At 35.2% G+C, this 25,656-nt stretch overlaps 1 protein-coding gene and 2 pseudogenes across 1 annotated transcript; 1 reads left to right on the top strand and 2 right to left on the bottom strand.

Moving 5' to 3' along the window:
- The first annotated feature begins 6,532 nt into the window (after positions 1 to 6,532).
- LOC120210150 (ABC transporter B family member 15-like) lies at positions 6,533 to 11,587 on the top strand. Its single transcript, XM_039208944.1, has 7 exons — positions 6,533 to 6,994; positions 7,135 to 7,189; positions 7,269 to 7,447; positions 7,517 to 7,974; positions 8,073 to 8,613; positions 8,719 to 9,633; positions 9,996 to 11,587. The coding sequence occupies exons 1-7, from the start codon at positions 6,752 to 6,754 to the stop codon at positions 10,797 to 10,799; spliced, it is 3,195 nt and encodes a 1,064-aa protein (XP_039064875.1). The 5' UTR covers positions 6,533 to 6,751; the 3' UTR covers positions 10,800 to 11,587.
- Positions 11,588 to 12,345: 758 nt separating this feature from the next.
- LOC120210152 lies at positions 12,346 to 16,233 on the bottom strand (annotated as a pseudogene).
- A 5,485-nt stretch (positions 16,234 to 21,718) lies between these two features.
- On the bottom strand, positions 21,719 to 24,575 carry LOC120210151 (annotated as a pseudogene).
- Between the last annotated feature and the right edge of the window lie 1,081 nt (positions 24,576 to 25,656).

Consider the following 25,656-nt stretch of genomic DNA (forward strand, 5'->3'; position numbering starts at 1 on the left):
CATTATACTTTTGGGTTCGATGATTTTGGGATCGACACTTTTTATATATGGATCGACACTTTATTGTGCACCTTGTTTTTAATTCATTCTGGAAAAAAAATATCGACACAAACTATATTAGTGTCGACACATTATTTAGACTTATCTCTCATAAAACCGGTATAATTGTACCGGTTAGATTAAAAAATTACATATTACATTATACTTTTGGGTTCGATGATTTTGAGATCGACACTTTTTTATATGGATCGACACTTTATGAGTGCACCTTGTTTTTAATTCATTCTGGAAAAAAATATCGACACAAACTATATTAGTGTCGACACATTATTTAGACTTATTCTCTCATAAACCGGTATAATTGTACCGGTTAGATTGAAAAATTACAGATTACATTATACTTTTTGGGTTCGATGATTTTGGGATCGACACTTTTTATATATGGATCGACACTTTATTGATGCACCTTGTTTTTAATTCATTCTGGAAAAAAAATATCGCACAAACTATATTAGTGTCGACACATTATTAGACTTATTCTCATAAAACCGGTATAATTGTACCGTTAGATTAAAAATTACATATTACATTATACTTTTGGGTTCGATGATTTTGGGATCGACACTTTTTATATGGATCGACACTTTATTGATGCACCTTGTTTTAATTCATTCTGGAAAAAAATATCGACACAAACTATATTAGTATCGACATGACCCTTAATGTGTATAAGAAACATGTACAACAACATACTGCTAAATTTTCTCATCTCATTCATAATTATATTCACATAAAAAATATAATCGTATACAAAATTATAAATCTTATACAAAATTAACTCGACATTTACATCATTGCATCCTTTTGTTATTCCTATGTAATATTGCAGCTTTTGTTATCTCCTGTCTTCGTTCATTTTGATTGTGGCTTACGAGATCGTTTAATACTCGCGATCGATCCCAGTCTCCAACAACCTATATTCAAATTGTCAGAACGTTAAGTATTGTCAACTACAGCATTCAATCTACGACTTTTAACAATTTTACCACAAACATTTTTTCTATCCACTTACAAAATCACCAGTTGCCCCTGTAGAACCGATCGATTCCATCCACATCATCACATACATGCCGCAATCATATCTGTTACAAAATTTGAAAACCACACATGTCAATATGATGAATACTGCATAAATTAAGCTTTCTATTTGTGATAACTCTCATACCCATTCAATTGCTTATTCTTCTTATGCTCCACAAATTTGAAATTTTCAAGGGATACTTTCCTAGAGATCCACATGACTCAACCCAAATGCGTTTCTTATTATAAGAATCTAATATTTTAATCTGCAAAATAAAGAAGTTATGCACCAAAAAATTATGCATATAATTTACATAATGTCCTTTCATACATACATACATACCAATCTCTTAGCATCCTTCACTCTCTGTTTAGCTGCTTCAGTTGTAAACATACTATCATATATTGTTACAACATGATCTACCATATCCAACACCAACAGATACCAATGTGAATTATGGTATTTATTGTGATCATTATCTGCAACAAATTTCACACCCAATTTGACAAAATTCAACATTCTATATCCGAAAACATCATTTGCAATTGTATGGTGTCTTACCTTCTCACAGTCGGTCAATTTCACATAGTTATCCAATATGACACCCCAGAAGGTAGAAATACCCTCAACACTTTCTTTGTTGTTGCCTTCCAACGCCTGTTGCTGTAATTACGCAACAAACATTATTAATTTACCGTCTATAACACTACTTTTCAATATTTATTAATTTAACTCACCACTAAGAGGTATGGAAGGTAGCCAATCCTCCGGTGTGACTTTTGAGAATCGTAGCATATGGTCCAGGCGAGCAAATCGATAACCTAACAAATTAATTACACAATCAGAACATATTCAATAAGTTTTATTTATTTTCTACTTTCTACTTACCACACCGCCAACCCATTCCGTAGGCTTCAACGTTGCACGTCGTATACAGTAGCGAATTGATTTCCCATTGATATTACAGAATATCTGTATGAATCATTAGGATTAATATCTTGTCATGAATATTTAAATATCACTCACAAAACAATATATTTCACTTACCCCGATTCTAACTCGCTATTCCATAAATAATCACAAATTGCAGCTTCGATGTCATCAATTCCGGTTGGAATGTCCGCTTTTTCAACCTACAATTTTGCATACAAATTTTTGTCACAACAACATAATAAATCAAATTAAGTATTCTTTTTTAAACTTACCTTCTGCTTCTTCTTCTGGGGTGCAGGACATTCCGAATCCAAAACTGCTGCTATAACACTCTCCGGTGTATAAATGACATCGACTTCCTTCCTCCTCATTTCTTCCATCTCTTCTTCTTCCTCCTCCCTCTTTTCTTCTTCATATTTTTTCAATTCATCGTACTTTTTTTTCTACATAGCTCTTCATATCTTTTATTTCACCCTTCAATTGAGCTCCTTCATCCGAGTATTTATCAACCACCCCCTTCACCCCCGTAAGTTCACTCCTCAAATCAACAACCTCCTTCACCACTCCCTCAAATTTTTCTCCCGTCACCATCTTAATATCACCCCTTAACACCGAAACTTCTTTCACCACTTCACCCCTCAACACCTCTACTTCTTTCACCACTCCATCTATTTTTCCTTCCACTACCCCCTTATGCCTCTCGAGTTTCTCTACGACTTGATCAAGTTTCTCTTCGACTCTTGATTGTCTTTGCATGATTTCAATTGGATTTTTTTGATATCAGCCAATTCAGACATCAAAATGTCGAAGTTACTCTGTTTTGCTTCACCGTCGTCCCCTCACCTTCATCCCCCAATACCCATCCCTCCTTTCTTCTCCTCTGCCTCCACGCCTCCTCTACATCCTTGCCAATAACCTTCAAAAAATTAAATTACAATATTAAGACATTGATTATATTCTTAATATTATTTAATTACATTTATTACCATTTCTTGCTTCTTCCCTCTATCCACTTCAACTTCACCATCACTCTAACCACCTCTTCCTTCCCCCATGCACGGATGCGTGCCACTCCGGTTCTTTCATAAGCCGGCACTGCCTCACAGCCCGACCAAAAATCGAACAGTGCAACCTGCATTTATAATAAAATTAGAATTTTTATATAAACACAAAAAAGTGATTCACTCATTTACCTCTAAGATTGCTATGCACCCTTTGAGGTATCTCTGGCTGCCCTTTTTAAAGGTGATAATTGATTCAATCAATCTCGAATGGATATATTCAGCCCAATTGAATTCACCCTTCAAGCCTTCATCGCAAATGAGCTTCATATATTCCTTGTTCGTTGACGTATCACCCGTTGGACAAAGAAATATACCGACAAGGTACAATAGAACTCGGGCCTTCAGCTCATCCCCCAAGTAAGATCCACTTTTGATATCCTCTTCAACTTCAGTATATGTCACCTTAGATTCAAACCATATTTGGAGGCAAGTGCTTTCCAGTTCTTACTCCTACAGACTTCTATAACACGTTTGCCTTTGTTTTGTACCCCCAATACGGCTGCAGCAGTCGATACCCCCAGAGGGAATGAATAATCACCATACTTAGCCATACATTGACTGACGTCAAATTGTGCCATCAAGGATCGACACAATTCCCTCCGAATAGGTCGATCCCTTACTCCGATCAACGATCCAAAACCTATTTCTCCCAGCACATTCAACTGACCCTTCTCCTTAAGGTGTTTAATTAATAAATTCACCCTTTTAATGCTGCATCTTGTCGAAACTTCCTACATTTTTTAACAATATATAATGTTATAGTTCTTATATATTTTGTATCACGTATTTACAAGTTTAATGAATACCTTATTTTCATGTGCTTTCCTCCGTTCTTTGTATTCTTTACTATCATTCCTTGACTGTGTGATGTAAGGTTCCTTTTCAGCATCACTCATTGAATTCCATTTGGACCTCACATCTTTTTTCACCTAATATTAAACATAAACGTTTCTTAATCAATACATTAACACTAAATACTAATACTACTCAATGTCAATTTCATTTTACATACCGAACCGCTCTGTGTGCCATCTCCCTTCATCCTTTTGCATTCGGCCATACTGTTAACATTTAAAATTTGTAATCAATTTAAAGTTTATCGATACTTTAATCCAATTACCATTTCAACAATAATAACAAAAAGACATTGATACTTACTAGAAGTACATATATCCACCCTTTGGTTGCTTTCGAGTCTCGGCCTCAATTTCAAAGTCATCTGCTCCACCAACAATTTTCCAACCCATTGACTCCATTTTTCCTTCATATATCAGTTTACGCAAATCAAATTATTTTGTTACATACACTTTTCAATATACAAATATAGATAACTACTCTTGTGGTAAACGGTTTTCTTCAAAGAATTTGAATGGCCACACCAAATGTGTCGGCACATTTATACAACCTATAATATCATTTTCTACCTATAATATTTAATAAAAGTATCGACATTTATATTTTTCCTTGAATATCTATTTCTACCTGCAATCGGTCCCAAATGCTTCCTTACTCCAAAACCCCAAACAACACATAAAAAACCCTATCGCGATTACTGTAATAATAAAAAATTAGGGTTTCGACAACATACTTTTCGATTCGACTGCAGCAACAAACAAACAAACTTCGCTTTAGAAACGCCTTCTGAAATGCAGCAACAATTACTCTTCGATTTCAAAACTCGTCCGTTCTATCTATTTTCAGAGGATATTTAGCTTATATTTTCATCGGATATGTTATTTATATTTAATCGATACAAATACAAAGTGTCAATACTTTTATGTCAGGTGTCGATACTTTCGAAAGGATAATTACCTATTTCTTTGAAAGTGTCGATAATTTATTACACGTACTTACGAAAGTATCGACACTTTCAATATATCCGGTATCATTTTACCGTTTTTATCATTTTGATACCGGTTTTATCATATTTTTACCTGTTATATCGTTGTGGATCGATATTTTTTTTTAAAGTATCGACACATTATAGGCGCTATAACTGCTTCTCTTTTAAATTCACAAAGTGTCGATCCTTATATAACGTATCGACACTTTTAAATTTACCGGTTTTATCATTTTGTTACCGGTTTTATCATATTTTTACCTGGTATATCGTTTTGGATCGATATTTTTTAAAAGTATCGACACTTTTTAGGATTTAAAACTGCTTTTAAAGTTATGTAATTTATGTTTCAATTTATTTAATAGTGTTTCATGTTTTCCACCTACAATATTAATTTAATAATTTAATTTACACAAAATTTTATTTGATTGTTTTGATATTTTATAAAATATATTTAGCATTTAAATTTAACAATATTAACCAAATATAATAATATATGTTTTCAACAGTGAAATAAGTATGGACACTTTTATAAAAATGATATACTTTTTGAAAGTTATGTAATTTATGTTTCAAATTTTTTAATAGTGTTTCATGTTTTCCACCTACAATATTAATTTAATAATTTCATTTACACAAAAATTATTTGATTGTTTTGATATTTTATAAAATATTATTTAGATTTTAAATTTAACAATATTAACTAAAGATAATAATAAATATATTTTCACAGTGAAATAAGTATGGACACTTTTATAAAAAGGATAGATAATTTACAATATAACAAGTAAAAATATGACAAAACCAGATTCATTATGACAAAACCGGTAAAATTTACTTGATATGTTAAACGTATGGACACTTTTATAAAAAGGATAAATACTTACCGATAACCAAAGTTTACCGGTTACCAAATTTTTTAATAGTTTTTCATATTTTCTACCTAAAACATTATTAGTTGTCAACATAATAGGTACCGCTAAACCGAATTTATTAAATACATTTTAATGTATCCGGTAATGCTGTATATTAGCCGTATATTAACCCGCCTTTCCTGAGACATTCCCTAATGGTTAATATATATATTATATATATATATATATATATATATATATATATATTTTGAAGTTTTAAATACGTATATCAGAAATATTAAAAGTATAAAGTTTAATGTTAAATGATTACAAATTATTTTTGAATATATATTATAATGTATTTATCTTAGATTAATAAAATTATATTTTAATTCTGTTTCGATCTTTATTTTAAAATAAAAATAAAATTGATAATGTAATTATTTTTTTAATTTTTTAATGATAGTGTAATATTATCTTGTAAAAACACATTAATTTATGATCAAAATATTATTTTAAATATTATTTTAAAAAATAATTAATGGTAAGATAAAATATTTATGTGATTAAATATGTATTTTATCCGATAGGTACATGTAATGTAATATATGCATAGAATGCTTGGATAGGAACTGGAAAAATGCCGGAAAAAAATAAAAGAAATTGTGCTTGATAATAATTTGTTGATTGGGTGGCACGAGTCATTTCTGGTTGAATCTACCCTACAAAGAACACCTATGTTTACAAGACGTTTCCCATGTCTGCTCCTTAGCTAAAAACATAACTCATCACTTGTTTCCTTTCTCACTTGCCTTGAGAGACAAAACTGTTTCGAGTCAAGCAAAGGGAGAAAAAAAAAGGAAAGAAACAAAGCTGTTTGAAACGAAACAAAACAGGTAGCAGTTATCTTAGGTGGTCTGAGTCTCTGAGAATCTTGGGTGGTTTGTTTTGTTTCTTAAAATGGGGACATATAGCATAAATGAGTGATGATCAGAGAGAGAAGGTGAGAACTGGTGCAGTCAAGAAAGTAAATGGGTCCATGAAGTCCATTTTCATGCATGCCGATGGTGTGGATTGGTGGTTGATGACTCTTGGCTTCATCGGAGCCGTTGGTGATGGTTTTACTACACCTCTTCTTTTGCTTGTTACCAGCGAGTTAATGAACAATCTGGGCGGTGCTTCAGCTTTCACTAAAGAAAACTTCGTCCATAATATCAACAAGGTTACTTTTTTTTAGTTACTTTTCTTTCTGACTCTCTCTTTCTTTCTTTCTCTTTGGTAAAGGCACACACATGCAAACGGGCCTTGAAGGGCACGTTGACACAAGCAGAAAGCTAATAGGTTTGGTTTTATGGGTGGCAGAACTCGGTGGCACTTTTGTATTTGGCCTGTGGGACATGGCTTGCTTGTTTTCTAGGTAGTTTTCTCTTGTATTCAATTTTTTTTATTTGAAGTTATGATTCAATTTTCAATGATTTCTGGGTTTTTTTTTCCAGAGGGATTTTGTTGGTCAAGAACAGGTGAAAGACAAGCAACAAGGATAAGAGCCAGATATTTGAAAGCAGTCCTAAGACAAGATGTGGGATACTTTGATTTGCGTGTCACAAGCACAGCAGAAGTTATCACTAGTGTTTCAAATGACAGCCTAGTGATCCAAGATGTTCTTAGTGAAAAGGTATTTTCATTTGCAAATTTGATATAATCTCTTCATTTATTTGCTAATGCTTAAATTAATGTTAATCAGGTTCCAAATTTTCTTATGAATGTTGCAATATTCGTGGGGTGCTACATGGTAGCGTTCATAATGCTATGGAGACTAGCACTAGTAGGATTCCCTTTTGCCATTCTTTTGGTGATTCCCGGTTTAATGTATGGAAGAGGATTGATAGGAATAGCTAGAAAGATAAGAGAAGAATATAACAAAGCTGGTATAATAGCAGAACAGGCAATCTCTTCTATAAGAACAGTTTACGCTTTTGTTGGTGAAAGCAAGACGATTGCCGAATTCTCAGCGGCCTTACAAGGGTCAGTCAAGTTGGGGTTAAGACAAGGTTTGGCTAAAGGTCTGGCAATTGGAAGCAATGGGGTGGTTTTTGCAACTTGGTCATTCTTGGCTTATTATGGCAGTAGGATGGTCATGTACCATGGTGCTAAAGGAGGGACAGTCTTCGTTGTCGGTGCAGCCATTGCCATGGGAGGCCTGTACGTTACTTTGAACACTTTTTGGATTATTTTTATGCTTTCTAAAAAAATAAATTCAACTTTTATAATGATTTTTGTTGATTTTGGTGGACCATCAGGGCATTGGGGGCTAGCTTGTCGAACCTGAAGTATTTCTCTGAAGCATGTTCAGCTGGGGAAAGGATCATGGAGGTGATAAAAAGGGTCCCCAAGATTGATTCAGACAATTTAGAAGGTGAAATCTTGGAAAATTTTGCAGGATCAGTGGAATTCAAGCATGTTGAATTCGCATATCCATCAAGGCCCGAAACCATGATTCTCAAAGATTTTTGCCTCACCATTCCAGCTGGAAAGACTGTGGCATTAGTGGGTGGTAGTGGCTCTGGAAAATCCACAATCATAGCACTAATGCAAAGGTTTTATGATCCTCTAGGGGGTGAGATACTCCTTGGTGGGGTCGCCATCGATAAATTGCAAGTCAAGTGGCTAAGGTCACAGATGGGTTTGGTGAGTCAGGAGCCAACACTTTTTGCTACAACCATTAAGGAGAACATACTTTTTGGCAAGGAAGATGCTAGTATGGAAGAGATTATTGAAGCTTCCAAAGCCTCAAATGCCCACAATTTCATATCCCAATTGCCACAGGGATATGACACTCAGGTTAGTCCTCGTCCTTTGGCATCTGTTGCATACTATTTTTCAAAAACGATTTCTGGATCATCCTTTACAAGTTCATATCATTTACTCAAGCTTTTATTTGGAAAGGTTGGTGAAAGAGGGGTTCAAATGTCCGGGGGACAAAAGCAAAGAATTGCTATAGCAAGAGCAATTATAAAAGCACCCCAAATCCTCCTCTTGGACGAGGCAACAAGTGCACTAGACTCAGGATCCGAACGAGTTGTACAAGAAGCTATAGACCAAGCCGCCATTGGCCGAACCACCATAATAATTGCCCACCGTCTCTCCACCATCCGCAATGCTGATCTTATAGCAGTTGTCCAAAATGGCCAGGTTATAGAAACCGGATCACATGACGAGTTGATAGAAAATGAAAATGGCCACTACACTGCATTAGTCCACCTTCAGCAAACAGAGAAAGAAAAGAACCCTGAAGAAGCTTACTCAAATTTATCTACTTATGCTTCATGTTCAATCTCAAATACGGATATCAACAATACAAGTAGTAGAAGACTTTCATTGGTTAGTCGGTCGAGCTCTGCCAATTCGTTTTCTCAAAACCGTGCTCCGCCGACTGGAGAATCTATGGTGGAAGATCAAGAAAAATTGCCAGTCCCATCTTTTAGAAGATTGTTGGCATTGAACTTACCAGAATGGAAACAAGCAATCTTGGGATATTCATGTGCAATCCTATTTGGGGCAGTTCAACCTGTTTATGCATTCTCACTAGGATCTATGTTATCAGTATATTTTTTGACTGATCATCATGAGATCAAGGAAAAGACTAAGATCTATGCCTTGTGCTTTCTCGGGTTGTCAGTGTTTTCATTGCTGATAAATGTTGGTCAGCATTATAATTTTGCGTATATGGGAGAGTACTTGACAAAGAGGATTCGAGAGCGAATGCTTTCAAAGATACTCACTTTTGAAATAGGCTGGCTTGACCAAGAAGAGAATTCAAGTGGAGCTATCTGTTCTAGACTTGCCAAGGATGCCAATGTGGTATGTATTTTCTTATTCTTGTGCAATAAATTTTCAATGCCATCCGCAGTTGAAACTGAAAAGAGATGGAAAGTTTATGCATTGTCTTAGTTTTTCATGTCTCCTCTATTGCACCAATTGCATAAAACAATCATATCTACTAAGCTTTGATAAGGTTGAGTCTTCCGACTTTTAACCAAGATTTTGTAAAATTTGAAGGGTCAATAATCTTAGATCAGTTCATTTGGTGGTTGGAAAGTGGGTGGTTTTTATTGTGATCCTGCACCTATTTTGTAATTATCTTCTATGGATTAAGGAGACATTAAGCCAATAAGATCACCGAGCCAGATTGTGGTTTCTGATTGTTCTCATTGTTGTTGCAGGTGAGATATTTGGTAGGTGACAGGATGGCACTAATTGTGCAAACCATTTCAGCAGTAACCATAGCTTGTACGATGGGGTTGGTCATAGCTTGGAGGCTTGCACTTGTGATGATAGCCGTCCAACCGATCATCATTGTTTGTTTCTATGCCAGACGTGTCTTGCTTAAAAGCATGTCTGAGAAGGCTATCAAAGCCCAAGATGACAGCAGCAAGCTGGCTGCAGAGGCAGTTTCCAACCTCCGAACCATCACTTCCTTCTCATCCCAAGACCGAATCCTGAAGATGCTCGAGAAAGCCCAAGAAGGCCCACGAATAGAGAGCATTCGCCAAGCTTGGTTTGCTGGTATTGGCCTTGGCACATCACAAAGCCTAACAACTTGTACTTGGGCATTAGACTTTTGGTATGGTGGCAAACTTATGTCTCAAGGTTACATCACTGCAAAGGCCTTGTTCGAGACTTTCATGATCTTAGTAAGCACAGGCAGAGTGATCGCTGATGCAGGAAGCATGACTTCTGACCTTGCAAAGGGATCGGATGCAGTTCGATCAGTCTTTGCAATTTTGGACCGATATACGAGAATTGAGCCAGAAGACCCTGATGGTTACAAACCTGAAAAGATAACAGCCAATGTGGAACTTCGCGACATAGCCTTTGCATACCCTGCCAGACCCGACATTATGATCTTTAGAGGCTTCTCACTAAAAATCGAAGCAGGTAAATCAACTGCATTGGTAGGACAAAGTGGGTCCGGTAAGTCAACCATCATTGGACTAATTGAGAGATTTTATGATCCCCTTGAGTGAGCAGTGAAGATTGATGGTAGAGATATAAGGTCATATCACCTTAGGTCACTAAGGAAACACATTGCACTTGTTAGTCAAGAGCCCACATTATTTGCCGGTACAATCAAAGAAAACATTGCATACGGTGCGTCAGATGAGACGCACGAAGCAGAGATCATCGAGGCAGCCATAGCAGCTAATGCCCATGATTTCATTTCAGGGTTAAAAGATGGATATCATACATTGTGTGGTGAAAGGGGGGTTCAGCTATCCGGTGGCCAAAAGCAACGTATTGCAATAGCAAGGGCCATACTGAAAAACCCTGCAATTTTACTCTTGGATGAGGCAACCAGTGCACTTGACAGTCAATCAGAGAAAGCAGTGCAAGATGCACTGGAGAGAGTAATGGTGGGGAGAACCAGTGTGGTAGTGGCTCATAGGCTAAGCACCATTCAAAACTGTGACCAAATTGCAGCGTTGGATAAAGGCAAGGTTGTGGAGAAAGGGACCCATCAGTCATTGTTGGCTAAAGGACCCAGTGGAGCTTACTTCTCATTGGTTAACCTCCAAAGGAGACCCCATGACAACACTGCTCACACAATCAACTAAACCTAGTTGAAAAGGGTTAGATTAGGCTTTTTATTTATGGTAAAACCATCCAAATTTTGATGGTGAAAAGCCTAATTTATTTACAATATTCTCTTCCCAGGTTTTCCTTTTTCCTTCCCTGTGCTGAAAGGGAGATGGGCAATTACTGTAATATGAGCTTTGATTCTTCAAATGCAATAATAAATGTCTATGTTTATGTCCATAATTGTATCATGTGTTTTCTTCTCTTTTAAGTTGAGGAAAAGAGTAAGATTAGCAATAGAGTATGATGATTGCTAAATAAGTTGTAACATACACCTCTCGAGCATAACTTTGCGTGCCCTACTATCTTTCTAAACTCCATGTATGTTATGCAGTTTCTTTTTTCAGGGTTATGTTTTCGCAGTCGTCTTCCCCATCTCGTTCGTCTATTCAGCTGATGTAAAATGTCATAGAAAAGTCGTAGGCGTTTGCGGTTTCGTCATGGAACCTAACTTTTGTCCAACACATTTTTAGACATTGGAGGGGTCTTGCAAATTAATATATGGAAAAACTTAAAAACCATTTAACATAACCATGTTGGACACGTACCAATATCTTACATCCGATTCACGAAGGCTTATCTGCTTTTGGTTACTGATATTTGCAGAAACAAGAAAAAGTATGCAACTCATTCAAGGTATTTTGTGGTTAATAGCATATGATTTAAATCTTTTACCTTTCTTTCGTGTATGGCCTATCATAGAGGACGAAGTGGTTGCATGTATACCAAAATCGCTTATGTTTGTTGGCTCTCTTTTCGCCTATGATCTGTGTATTATGTTGGTAGATTTCCTGTGTTGGACACTGAAGATTTTTTCTTTCGCAGAAGAAAATCACCGCAGAGCATATCTTCATATAACAATCAGGCAAGAGTACAAAGGTTCCACAGTTCTTTTATCTGTTTCACAGCAATATACCGTTTTTTCATTGAGACCGGCATGAATGGTAAATAAGAAACATCGAGATCCCTAAATCTTCATATCCATTTGAAGAACCCTTTTTCTTTGAGTCGTTCGGATACGGTTGGAACCTTCATTACGTTTACTTTGTAGAAGTCTTCAGTGCTACCGGAGCTTGATAGGTCTCGAAAACTGGGCAAAAAGTTTCTTGTATGGCAATTGTTGCTGCTAGTTGGCGATGCTACTAGTGAAACAAGAAAGGTTAAAAGTAAGGACTAAGTTGGAAAGACATCTCCGATCTCACAAAATGATCTCATCTTGCACGCTTGAGTTAAGGGTCTTATTCGGAAGAACAATACTATGGATCACAACAACTTCATCTTCTACAATTACAGCCTCCCCTGCAACAGAAATTAAACAAATGTTCAACGCACAACGACGATTCTATCTGTTCAAAGTATATTATACCAAACCATCTAGAAATTTAGTAGTAGGAAAAGTACCAAGGATAGTAATTCCGAGCTTTGCATTGTAATCTCCATTAGCCTGGAAATATAAGTTTAACCATCAGCCAGCTGAGCAAAATAATCTGTCTTATGTACTGATGTTCGAGCATGATCTTTCGTTAAGGAAAAATTTGGTAATTTCTTCCTACAGTTTATCATCGGGTGATCATCAATCAAGTTCTATACCCCACCAAGGAAACAGTTTGTGCATGCTACGATTATAAACAAGACTAATTGAACACAGCCTATGATCGGTACAAGGGTACTAAACTTGCCTGGACACGAGACCACTTCCCTATAGACGACTTCCATCCGACAATAGAATTAATAACAACAGCGTTTTCCTGCCAGGAGAAAATACACCAGATTATTTTTCTCGAATGAATAAATACTATTACAGGTTCATCACAATGAAAATTGTGATTTTTTCCCCAAGCATTAACTTCCTTACCTGAACTTCGACATCATCAAAGACAATACAATTTATAAGCCTTACCCCAGCTCCTATACGAACATTTGCCGAAATAGAGACATTGGGGCCAATCTGTTCCTGAAAGTGACTTAGCACTTGGTTCCACGATTAAGCAGCAAATATCGAGAACTGCTCCAATAAAAAATACTAGCTGGAATACCTTTTCGGTCGGATGTACTTTTGCTGAGGGATGCACCTAAACATCGCCAACAATCAAAACACTTTTACTTCCATCTCCACCAGCCAATAGATCAGCGGAAGTTAACCGAAATTGAGAAAGATAAAGACCAGAACATTTTAAAGACATCCTGTATGGATAATGCCAAGTTTAATTATGGAGCAGAATCAATGATACCTCATCGAAAAAGAAGGGCAACATCAATCCAAAACATTTTACCCCGGAGTCTTGATTTGTTCCCAGAAATCCATGGTTTCATAAGTATACAGCTGCTTCTTTCCCGCAAATGGGGACAAAATATCTTGATCCGATCTAACAAAATCAAGAGGAAAGGCCCTAGAGGAAATAGATATCAGCATTCAGATACGAACTGCAGCAATTCACAACAAATAAATGCACCCAAAAAGAATAAAGGATATCAAACAATTTCTTAGGAGCAGAGGCCATAACAAAGTATCGAAGATAAAAACATTTAATCTCGACCTTATTACGAAAAATATAAGCACAGTGAGAGATATTTGAGAAAGAATTTTTCAGATTGATAGTGCACCCTGGGAATATGTGCAAAAGTTTTTTGTTCTTTTATAGTAAAAATCAATCGTAAAGTTACGAATACTATCAAGATGTATCCAAAAGACAAATTATAAACAGACATGTTTGTCATCTATAGTCTTAAATATTTGAAAGTAAAACAGTAAAAGATAACTGTCTAACACAGCAAGACAAGTGAAAGAGACAACCTTTTCAAAGATTGAAGTGTGTCAAAGGTTGACAAATGGCAAAAATTAGCTGCAATAGGACAAAGAAAAAGTCATTTGCGAGTAGTGCGATAAAAGTTTTCCTTGTATATTAGAAACAATTGTGTCGTAAAAGCATGAAGGCTGCAACATGCAGCAGGTAGCCCAAAAGAAAATGATGGAATATTCAATGATTTTTATTCATATCTTTTGCAAGACCATACAAAGATTACATTAATGGCTAAGGCATGAAAAATTGCAATTACGAATACAAATACAACCTTGGTCTTCTCGATGTGTGGAGACTTCCTGAATGGCAGTGAAGATATCGGGAATAAAGATGTAAACGCCGCAGTTAATTAAATCGCTTACCTGCAATCCATCAAATGTAAACAGCAAAAAGAAAAGGTTGGCTTAGGACTATTAATCAAGCTATAAATTCCTCAAACACTAAGTAAAAGGTTTAAATTGCACCATGAACATACAAAAGTCTCAGGTTTCTCAGTGTAGTGCAGTAGCTCTTTCGTGATCAGCAACCAACTCACCAAACTGATTTGCTGTTTCAGCAGAAACCTGCACGGGAAACAAGAAGAAAACATCAAAAGACAAACACAACAAGGACTAAAGTTTTTGCAATTAAGGTAAACTATATAATCAATCTACAGATAATAGAAATTTGAAAAAGAAGATAACTTTTCTTGATTACTAACACCGTTCCCATCCCACCATATCTTTTGTGAGCCTCTGCAGAAACAAGCATCTAATTAGTGCTCAGGGAAGCAAACTCGGAAACTTATAACTACATAAGAATAGGAAAGTTACCAAGCATGTCTGTCAACGGAAAAATGCAACAAACATCACAATTCAGCAGGAAGATATGCGACTGCACAAAAGGAAAACGATATGAGAAGTAACTCGAAGCATATGCACAATGATTTAACATTGTTTGAGAAGTTATAGATGACAGAGACTCGGAGCTTTGAAGAGGAGGAAAAAACAAAATAAAAAATGAGCATGAATGAGTACAAAAATGAATGCAGAATACAAACCGGGTATTCTTCCATGATAATATTCCTGAAGTAATAGAGGCCACCAGCTGAACCATGGGGTTTATCCTCTTTCAAATATCTAACTCAATCAATTTGAAAAGGAAGGAAAAAATATATGAGTGAGATCCACCTCAGAATAAAAGGCTAAAAATGAGAAAATATAAAAGGGATTGGGGCACTAATCAGTAATCACCTCACTGGTATTTTTAACTCATTAGAGATCGAAGAGATGTATAATGTAACTCTCTCTCCTCATAAAACCCAATTAGAAAAATTTAAGCCAAGTTCGGTATCTATGCAACAAACAAAATAAAGGTCTGGTAGATCAGTGAATACAAACATTATGATTGAAATTACAACAACAGCAACAAAAGGAAAACTATAAGTTACACGAACTAGGGAATGAGAGCAATATCATACAATACATGTCCGAGCTCAAATTCTTTCCTATATTTAGAGAATCATACTGTTGTGCCCATGTCTAAATATATGTTAACTAATTGGAATGATCATAGGACGAACACTTTGGATCATCAAACATAAGATTAGAATAACAAATAATACAAATAATGTGACTATTTGCTTTGAAATTTATAAAGAAAATTAAACATAGGGCGCTGAAAAAGGCACCCGTTTACTAGCAGAAATTGGGTGATGAACCATAGCCTGACCTGCTAAAGGGAACAAAGGTTTTGGAGTATTGAATGATAAAGGCCTAAATCTGGTCCCTGCGCGAGGGGGGGGGGAATCAATAAAAAGCAACAATCATCAAAATCAAAACCCAACAACAAGAAAATCGGCTGAATTTGTATGAACAAAGCAAGAAGACAAAGGCTAGGGTCGTTGACCTTTTGTGGGTCCACCAACCATGATAACAACAACTACTTTCTGCTCTGAAATCTCCGTTTGCAAAAAACCTAGATCTTCTGAAATAAATGCTTAATTATATTGAAGATTGGGAAACCAAGCTTTAGTGAAGCGAGATTGGGATTTTAGTTTGGACAGTGAAAGGAGTTCAAGTAGTTGGAGTTTTAACCAACTTTGTTGTTAAGACTTGTGCTAAGTGAGACAAGATAGATCGCGAACTATTCGAGATCGATTTGATCTTGGCTCGATAAATACTCGGATCGAATGGACTCGACTCGAGCTCGAACTTGACTCGAGTTCTTAACGAGCCGAAACGAGCTACTCGATACTCGACTCGAAAAACTCATAAGTAGCTCGAAAAAATGTTATATTATAATTTTAAATTTTTTAAAATTACATTATTAAAAATATATTAAAAATACATTATTGATGAATAAATATTGTTGAATTGAAAATGGTTAAAAATTATTTTTGAATAAATTTTATTATATTTATTTTAAATTTTAAAAAAATTATTTATTTAATGACAAATATTTAATATATTTCTAATGATAATATTTGTAATAACTAATTTTTTAAATTGTTGTTATATTTTGAGGTTTCGAGTTCAAATATCATAAATATAAAGGTTTAGAGATCAGGGTTTAGGGTTTATGTGTTAGGGGTTAGGGTTTAGAGTTTAAAGTTTAAGGTTTATGTGATATGATTTAAGGTTTATAGTTTAGGGTTTAAGGTTTATGAATTAGAGTTTATGGTTTAGAGTTTAAGTTATACACATGAAGGTAACATACAAATTATGCAAAATGATGTTATGTGACTCCTAAATAAATCATTCACATATTTGTACATAAACATATCAACATGCAAAATAAATATACACAATTAATTAAAGAAAATAATCCTAAACAGGGATTAAAATAAATATACAAAATTGGAATTAAACCAATGACTTAAATACAAAATGCGCATAAACTATAGGGTCTTATATGCAATTGATCCTATTCGGTTTAAGCTAAAATAATATGGAAAATAACATAAATGACACCTGAACATTTAAAACAAATAAGAAAATTTAAACAAATGTTATTGAAATACAAAAATTAAAATATAACATACCAAACTATAAATTTATCAACCAATAACATATTAATTAAATAATTTGCCCAAATTTTCATCAACCAAATGCACTTCAAAGAACATTTATAAAGAAATAGGCACTTTAACGATATGCAAAATGCTACAAGGTACTGTCATCATGAACAAGTACTATAAAACATATGTCAAGAAATCAAGTTAAGCTCATCAATCTGTACAGAGGGACGATTGCTGGCAACAAGCAATATATTAAATCAAAAATTCAAATTGCTAACCAGTTTGAGAAAAACAAAATACCATAAGATATTGAAACAACCCATCGAAATTTTGTGGCTTATGATGTACACCAACAGTTATGTAAGAAGCCTAAAAGTCCCAAGCATCAAAGCGTATCAGTAGAACTGAGGGAGGATAACCAATGTCTGTTTGCAGCATAAGGCCAGTAAGAGAGCATTACTAAAGGTGTCATAGCTGTTGCAGAAAGGCTGAATTCTGTGCACCTATGTAACAAGAATCTATAGGAACCTGCAGAAGGTAACCAGTTAATTAAGATTGGCGACAAGAACACATTTGAAGCAAGAAAAACTACACATACAAAAGAAAAGAATAAACAAGCCAGTTAGTTGTATCATGCATGTATTCATGTGTATAGGTAGTGAGTAAAATAAAAAACAGTCGCAAACTAAAAAAAATGAAAGATGCCAAATTTCACCGACATAATGCAAACCATTCTACTCAAAAACAAGATGGTAGAATGAAAACAATAATATTTCCACTACAAGGTTAAGACCCTTTGACCAACTAGAAGCCGTCATTGTGATACCTACCCTATACATAAATCACCAAAAAAAAATCCAAACAGCTGCTACGGATGGTAGAAAGAATAGGATATTTAACTTCGCAACTACATCTAAAGTTTTCAAGTCACTATAAGAAAGAGCTTAGAGGACTAGGTTGAATTGAGTTGGTAATGAACTGCCGAATTAATGAAACATGAAAATTTGGGAGGAAATTTGACAAATATATATTGAAACAATGAGAAAGAAATACTGGATGTAACATTTGATTACCTCAGAGCGTTGGGCAGAGAATATTGCATTCATGATTGCAACATATATGAAAAGAAGAAATCATTCTGGAGTCTAAAAGCCAGAGGTGGAATGTATGAATAACCATAAAAAGAAAAGGAACTTACTGTTCAGGTCCATCTGGTGATCCCTGCAAGCATAAGATCTGCATACAAATGTTGGTAAAATACCATGAAACATAGTAATAAAAACTAAAGAAGAAAATACATAAAAATTCACCACCATAAGCCAATTACAAAATTTGCACGTTTAGTGTTTTTCTTTTTCCAATATGTACCCACAGAAACTCTTCATTTACTTCTCGGTTTGAATATAGCTATTCCAAGTTGTTTGAAATTAAACCACTGTCGTGTCGAGTTAATAATTAAGATATTAAGTAGAATAACATTGATATTTGTTCAAAACACCATGCAATTATGGTGAATGGAATTATGAAGCTTTATCTTCATCGTCATCTTCTTCATGCTGACAGAAAAGTTACGCAATGAGGAGACTGTTATAGACATATAGTACATGAAAAGCACAAAAGAAAGAAGAAAAGATGGTCAGCAAATGTGAGTAACGTTCAAAAAGAGAAGGGAAAAGGACGAAATGAATGAAACTGAAATGCACGAGGTTGGTGTTGGTTGCAGAAAATGCTTCTTAAATGGTTATTGATTTCTTGAGAAGAAAGTTTAATTATGCAGATTGTTCTTCATTTAATGGTATTTATTGTTTATTTTTTTACAAGATTATGCTTGCCATTTTGATGAAAACCGATCACTTGATTCATTCCTATCTACATTGATGCAAAGGGGGTTTTATGTGCCGTCAATCCACTTTGGAAATACACTGTCCTATGTGAGTTGATATCCCACATCGTTGGTTTTTGGGGAATAAGGGGTAAGTCGAATGTATAAAAGGGGGATGGGTTTCAGCAAAAGAATATTAACCTATCCATGAGCTTAAGTTGAGCTTGAATCGAGCTCACAATCGAGTTTGAGTCGAGCTCAAAATCTAGCTCAAAATCGAGCTTCAATCGAGTCTCGAGCTTTAGTCGAACTCTTGAATTTTTTGAGTTTGAGTCTTTTCGAGTTTGAGTCAAGTTTCAATATTATCTTTCGAGTTCGAGTCGAGCTTGAAAATTTTAAGCTCGCGAGTTTTCGAATCGAGTCGAGCTTATGTTTAAAGTTTTCGAGTTTGAGTCGAGCTCGACTCGGCTCGTTTACACCCCTAGTTTAGACCAAATACGATGATGTCTGCCGCCGTTTCTATTTACAATTGTTTCACCTGCTCTGCTCCACACCATATATAGGGTAAATTACAAAATGTCTCACTGAACTATACTTTCTCTCTTATTTTACTCACTGTTGTTTTAATTTTTCTAATTTACTAACTGAACTTTCGAATTGAAAATATAAAATAAAAATAAAAGGTGGTCGGACGTCACTATCATCCATCGTTAACCATCGTAGATGGTGGCAATTCGGTCCCAAATTTCATGGGTTAGTTCCTCTCAACCCCCGAGTCCGAATATGGTAGTTATTTCACCGAAAAATATCCCAAAACCTATGAATTTCAACTGGAATATTTCGACTTCCTCACTTTCAATATCTAATTTGTGGACTTCGGAGCAGTTTTGACAAAATAGAAGTTAGATTCGGACTCAATGTGTCAAGACGAAGTGACCCATGGAATTAGGGATCAAATAACCATCATCTACAGTATTGACGATGGTCGGTAGTGACATTCAACCACCTTTATTTTTGTTTTATATTTTTAATTATTTATATTAAATAATAATAAAACAATATCATGTCATACAAAAATAATAATAAAATAATTCAGAATGCTCAAAATATGAGTAATTTGAGTAAATTAAAAAAATTAAAAACATAATGAGTAAAATAGAAGAGAGAGTATAATTTAGTGATGAATTGTATAATTTACCCCATATATATTATGACTCAACTTCTGATATAGTAGGGTCGGTTCAACCCCCGATTGCCGGCAAAAGTTCCCATATAATGCTACAGGGAATTTTTAATTCCCAAACTAAAATGTTCATCCGATTAATTCCTCAAATGGGGTATTTTCTACAGTAAATTTGGGATCTCTCGGCGTCTTCAGGGTTAACTAGATTTTTTGGTGGGATCTCCCGGTGTCTTCAGGGTGTTGGATTGATTGTGTTTTCTACGGTAGATTTGGGATTTCTCGGCGTTTTCAGGATGAACCAGATTTTTTTTACTCTTGTTTGGATCTCTAGGCGTCTTTAGTTGAAATCCATGAAAAAATTTGGCCTTTTTACACAAATATCACCTTAACATAAATTAATTACTTGTTAGGCACTATTTAAGAATATTTTACAAATCAAGCAATTTTTTAAATACTTTCTATAAAATTAATCATATTTTGTTAGTATTTTCTTTAATTATTTAATTATTATTTTTATTATTTTATTTAATTATTTAATTTTTTTGCAGTTATAAAATGGAAAGTGGTCATTGAATAATTATATTCGGATTTCTCGGCTTTTAAACTTTTCTCTCGGCTATAAATACGCTCTCAACACGTGGATATCTATACTGAAGCGTCGACATTCTTCTAGTTTAGAGGATTGATGTGAATGTTTACAGGTTGAGAGCGTATTTATAGCCGAGAGAAAAGTTTAAAAGCCGAGAAATAAGAATATAATTATTCAAGGACCACTTTCTATTTTATAACTACAAAATAATAAAATAATAAAATTAAATAATTAAATAATTAAATAATAAAATAATTAATACAAAATATGTTTAAATTTATAGAAAGTATTTAAAAATTTGCTAGATCCGTAAAATATTCTTAAACAGTGCTTAACAAGTAATTAATTTATGTTTATGTGATATTTGTGTAAAAAAGCCAAATTTTTTCATAGATTCCACTAAAGACGCCTAGAGATCCCAATAAACAATCCAAAAATCTGATTAACCCTGAAGACGTCGAGAGATCCAAAATTTACTGTAGAAAACACTCCATTTGAGGAATTAATCGAATAAACACTTTAATTTGAGAATTAAAAATTCCCTGTAGCATTATATGGAAACTTTGACCCCGATTGCCATTTAAAATTGATTATTTTAATATTAAATAAACACTATCAATTTAAAAAAAAATTGTGACGTACATGGTGGGATCCTAATAAACTTTTAAAAAACAATTACTATTTAATTAATGAGTTAGGCCAAATAGCCGAAGTAATAATTGCTTTCTCTATTTGGAGATGAAAACGTGATTTGTACAAATCAACTCGGGAGGAATATGTTTTATCAATACGGAAGCAATTTGATATTAAATCTAAAAGCTCCTGTTCAACTACACTCCCAATAAACATTCGAGCGCCTTCACATAATCATCAATATCGATTCCAAATGAACCATAAAAACTTCTTTTCTCCCCGTAACATAACAACATAATGCAACAGTTTTTTTCATTACATAGCCAAATCAATCTTCCTGTTTTGATTTCACTCACCAGAAGCTATGAGAAATTAGCAGTCCTCTTTAGTTCTTAACACACTGACACTGATCCCATGTGTAACAAAATTAAACATTTACCTACTTTTCTATTCCTTGATCGATGCTGAACTCAACTATTATGAGGATATACATGCTCCAAGATTGAACAGAGAAAGCAGCATATCAGTTAGGCCTATCTGTTTGCCTTTGATCATATTTAGATTCAGTCCTAATATGAATGAGCTAAACTCTATTCTCAACACTGTAACCTAAGATCGGTCACTATTGCACCACACGTTCAACTTGCAATGTCAAATCCTTGATTCCGGCATCATGTAAGACAAGCGACACCCGTGATTCCATAGCAGCCTTGTCAGTTTCTGCTGTTATATGAAGGTGGACTGTTCCAATGATATCTGAGTCTGTAAAGCACCATACATGCAAGTTCTGAACGCGACATACCCCTTTCATGTTTGTAATCTCACTTATGGCCTTCTTCAAGCCCTGCTCCTGAGCCCTTGGAACTCTTTGTAGCAAAATTTCGGCAGAGTTCCTAAGCAATGGGATAACTGATGATATAATTAAAACCGAAATGAATATTGAACATGCAGGATCAGCAACAAGCCACCCTTCGTACTTAATTAACAGAGTCGATACAACAACTCCAACGCTTCCCATGGTGTCTGCCAGAACATGCAAGAAGATTCCTTCCATATTGTGGTCAATGTGTCCATGCTTGTGCTTCTGTGGTAAATGACCTTTAGGTTCAGAATAGTGAGAATGCAAGTGCAGGCCTTGATCATGATGATAATGATGGTGATCATGATGATGGGCAAAATCATGGAGGTCATGATTATGACCGTGAGCAAGTTTATGTCCACGGTCGTGGTGATCATGATGGTGGACACAATCATGGTTGTCAAGACTATGAACATGATCATGTTTACGTCCATGGTCTTGGGGATCATGATGGTGGGCACAATCATGTGGAGCTTGATTGTGATCATGGTCATGGTGGCCATGAAACTCGTGTTTCTTGTGATCTTCTCCATGGTAATTGTTGCTGTGATGTTGGTTACTGTGATGATGTTCATGGCTGGAGCAAGAATCGTGGCATCCATCACAAACATTTATAAACTCATGGTGTTCAACATGATTTCCATGATCATATGAATGCTGATGATGATGATCATGAGGGTGGGAATCAGGATGAGAATGTGAATGCGAGCATGATCCGCCATGTGCATGATGATGCTCCTCATGAAAGAATATCAATCCAACCACATTGACAACAACCCCTCCAATAGAGACAGTTAACAGACTGTTCGTTGATATTTCCTGAGGATCCAAAATCCTCTCGAAGGATTCCAACACAATTAAAGCCCCGACAAGAACTAGAAAAACTGCATTAACATATCCTGATAGAATATCAAATCTGCCTCTACCATAATTGAACTGACTATTAGCAGGCAACCGAGAAATATACAAAGCATAAACCCCAATAGGCAACGCCGCACAATCAAATAACATGTGACATGCATCTGATATCAACCCAAGACTATTACTCATGAAGCTAGATACAAATTCCACAACCATATATCCAGCATTAATCAACAGAAACAATGCAATCTTCCGGGACTTTCGCTCACTCAATACATGTTGAATAGGTTTCATTATTGGCATACTAAAAGACTCCGAAGATTCCGTCCCTGATTCCATATAACTACTATAAACAGGATCCAACTCTCGAATAGCAACGTACAACAACAAACCGCACAACAACAATGCCGAGAGCGAGAAATCCTCGAAATAAAACGACTGCAATATAATAGTACAAACGAAAGTAACCACAAACTCCCTCCGAAATCTCTAGAACTCATCAACTTGTAATCATCATCATTGAAATTCTCACTCAAAATCACTCCAAAGACCACAATATTCACCAAAGACCAACCTAAATTATCAATTGAAATATCTCCTCCCTCATAAACAAAGAAACTAACAACAGCAGGAACAAAAAGCAAAACAGTAGTGAAAAACGATGAAATCAACCGAATCCTTTTTGGACCAAGCTGTCTAACGCTCCCCCAGATCATTGAAACCTTCCCATAACAACCTAAAAACCCTGATAAAAACGGCAATGACATAGGCCAAATTCTAACACAGCCTTCCCTAGGATACATCGAAAACCCAGTCTTATTTAAAGGAAATCAATCTACTCTATCCCAACTTAGAGATAATAGCATTAACCCAATAAATAAAAAAGCAAACCCCAATAAAGAGAGACCTTTTATTCGGGTTCTTCTCTTTGGAGAATAGCCTCCCAGCAAGGGTTCCGGATAGCTCAGCTAAGATCATAGCAGCTGTGCCACAGTATCTAAGAGCTTGGAACCTGAGAAGACAATCGACGAGAGGAAAGACTTGGAGAGTTGAAGTCTGAGCGTGTTGGTGAGAGAATAAATTGGGAAAATTGGAAGATTTCTGGGGCTCTTTTTAAAGAAGAGGGTAAATGAGAGGGAGACGAGGAAGGAAAGGATGAAAGAGAAAGGGAAGATTGAAAAAGACGGAGGGGAGCAGCGCATGAAAGGGAGGAGAGAGTAAAGGGAGCGGAGGGAAAGGAGGAAAGAAAGGGAGGATTTCTTTTGGGAAGAAGACGAAGCAATGGAAGATTGGAGGGAAAGGCGGTGTTTCGAGGGGGTTGCAGTTTGGGTTGTGAAACCAGTGGCGCGTGGAGGGATGGAGAGGCTGTCGGGACGGTGGTGATCCGCCATTTTGATTTTCCTTTTTCCCCTTTGGGTGATTTTCGGTTCAGTTTTTAGGAGCAGCAAAATCTTACATGCAATTTCCCAATGTGCTTGTCTTACAATTATCCAATGAATTAATGACACCTGTTCAGTAAGAACTCTAACATATGGTGAAGTGAAACAGAATATTTGTCATTATTTCATTGGATATTCAAACGAAAGTATCAACGAACTCCATGTAAATTTACCTTTATCTGCCGAAGCTGAAAATTATGATGTTGACTGGGTCAAGGGACACTTTTACTCAAATATATCCAAAAATAAATTATGATAGAATAGGGTTTTATTGTTGTTGTTGAAATTATTGGAAATAAGTTATGGTACAAAATATAATAGAACTAATTTTTTTTACAAATAAGTACAACTCCAAGTAAAACAAATAATTTATTATTTCTTTTTATTCAAAACATTTACATCCAAATGATGAAAATAGCTGATGTTAGGATTTTTATTTTTAAAAAGTTCATATAGAGTTTTCTTCAAAATAGGCCTAATCATTACTCGATTAATAACATAACAAGTTGTATTTGTGGCTTCCGCCCAAAAGTATTTTGGCAAATTGTTTTCACAAAGCATGGTTCTAGCCATTTCTTCTAAAGTTCGATTTTTTCTCTCAACAACTCCATTTTGTTGAGGGGTTTTAGGTGCTGAAAAATTATGGCTAATACCATTAGAACTACAAAATTTAGTAAATCCAAGATTTTCAAATTCAGTTCCATGATCACTCCTAACACTAGTTATAGAGTAACCTTTTTGTTTTGGATTACTTTTGAAAATGTGATGAATTTTTCTAATGCTTCATCTTTAGTACTTAAGAATAGAACCCAAGTAAATCTAGAATAGTCATCTACCAATACAAATGCATATTGTTTTCCACCCAAGCTAGTAGTTCTAGATGGCCCAAAAAGATCTAAATGAATCAATTGTAATATTCTACTAGTGGATACATCATTAATGGATTTAAAAGAAATTCGATTTTTTTCCTTTAGCACAAGCATCACAAATTTTATCATTATCAAATTTTAGTTTAGGCAGCCCTCGAACCAAATCTCCTTGAATTAACCGTTGCAAAACACT

This window comes from Hibiscus syriacus, unplaced genomic scaffold, assembly GCF_006381635.1.
Source record: "Hibiscus syriacus cultivar Baekdansim isolate YM2019G1 unplaced genomic scaffold, ASM638163v2 tig00109916_pilon, whole genome shotgun sequence".
Taxonomy (NCBI): Eukaryota; Viridiplantae; Streptophyta; class Magnoliopsida; order Malvales; family Malvaceae; genus Hibiscus; species Hibiscus syriacus.

Excerpts from the sequence above, each read along its gene's own strand:
- LOC120210150 (XM_039208944.1), top strand. The coding sequence starts at position 6,752 with ATGAGTGATGATCAGAGAGAGAAGGTGAGAACTGGTGCAGTCAAGAAA. Across the intron at positions 7,448-7,516 it reads AAGATGTTCTTAGTGAAAAG|GTTCCAAATTTTCTTATGAA; the intron begins GTATTTTCATTT and ends AATGTTAATCAG. Across the intron at positions 7,975-8,072 it reads GCCATTGCCATGGGAGGCCT|GGCATTGGGGGCTAGCTTGT; the intron begins GTACGTTACTTT and ends GTGGACCATCAG.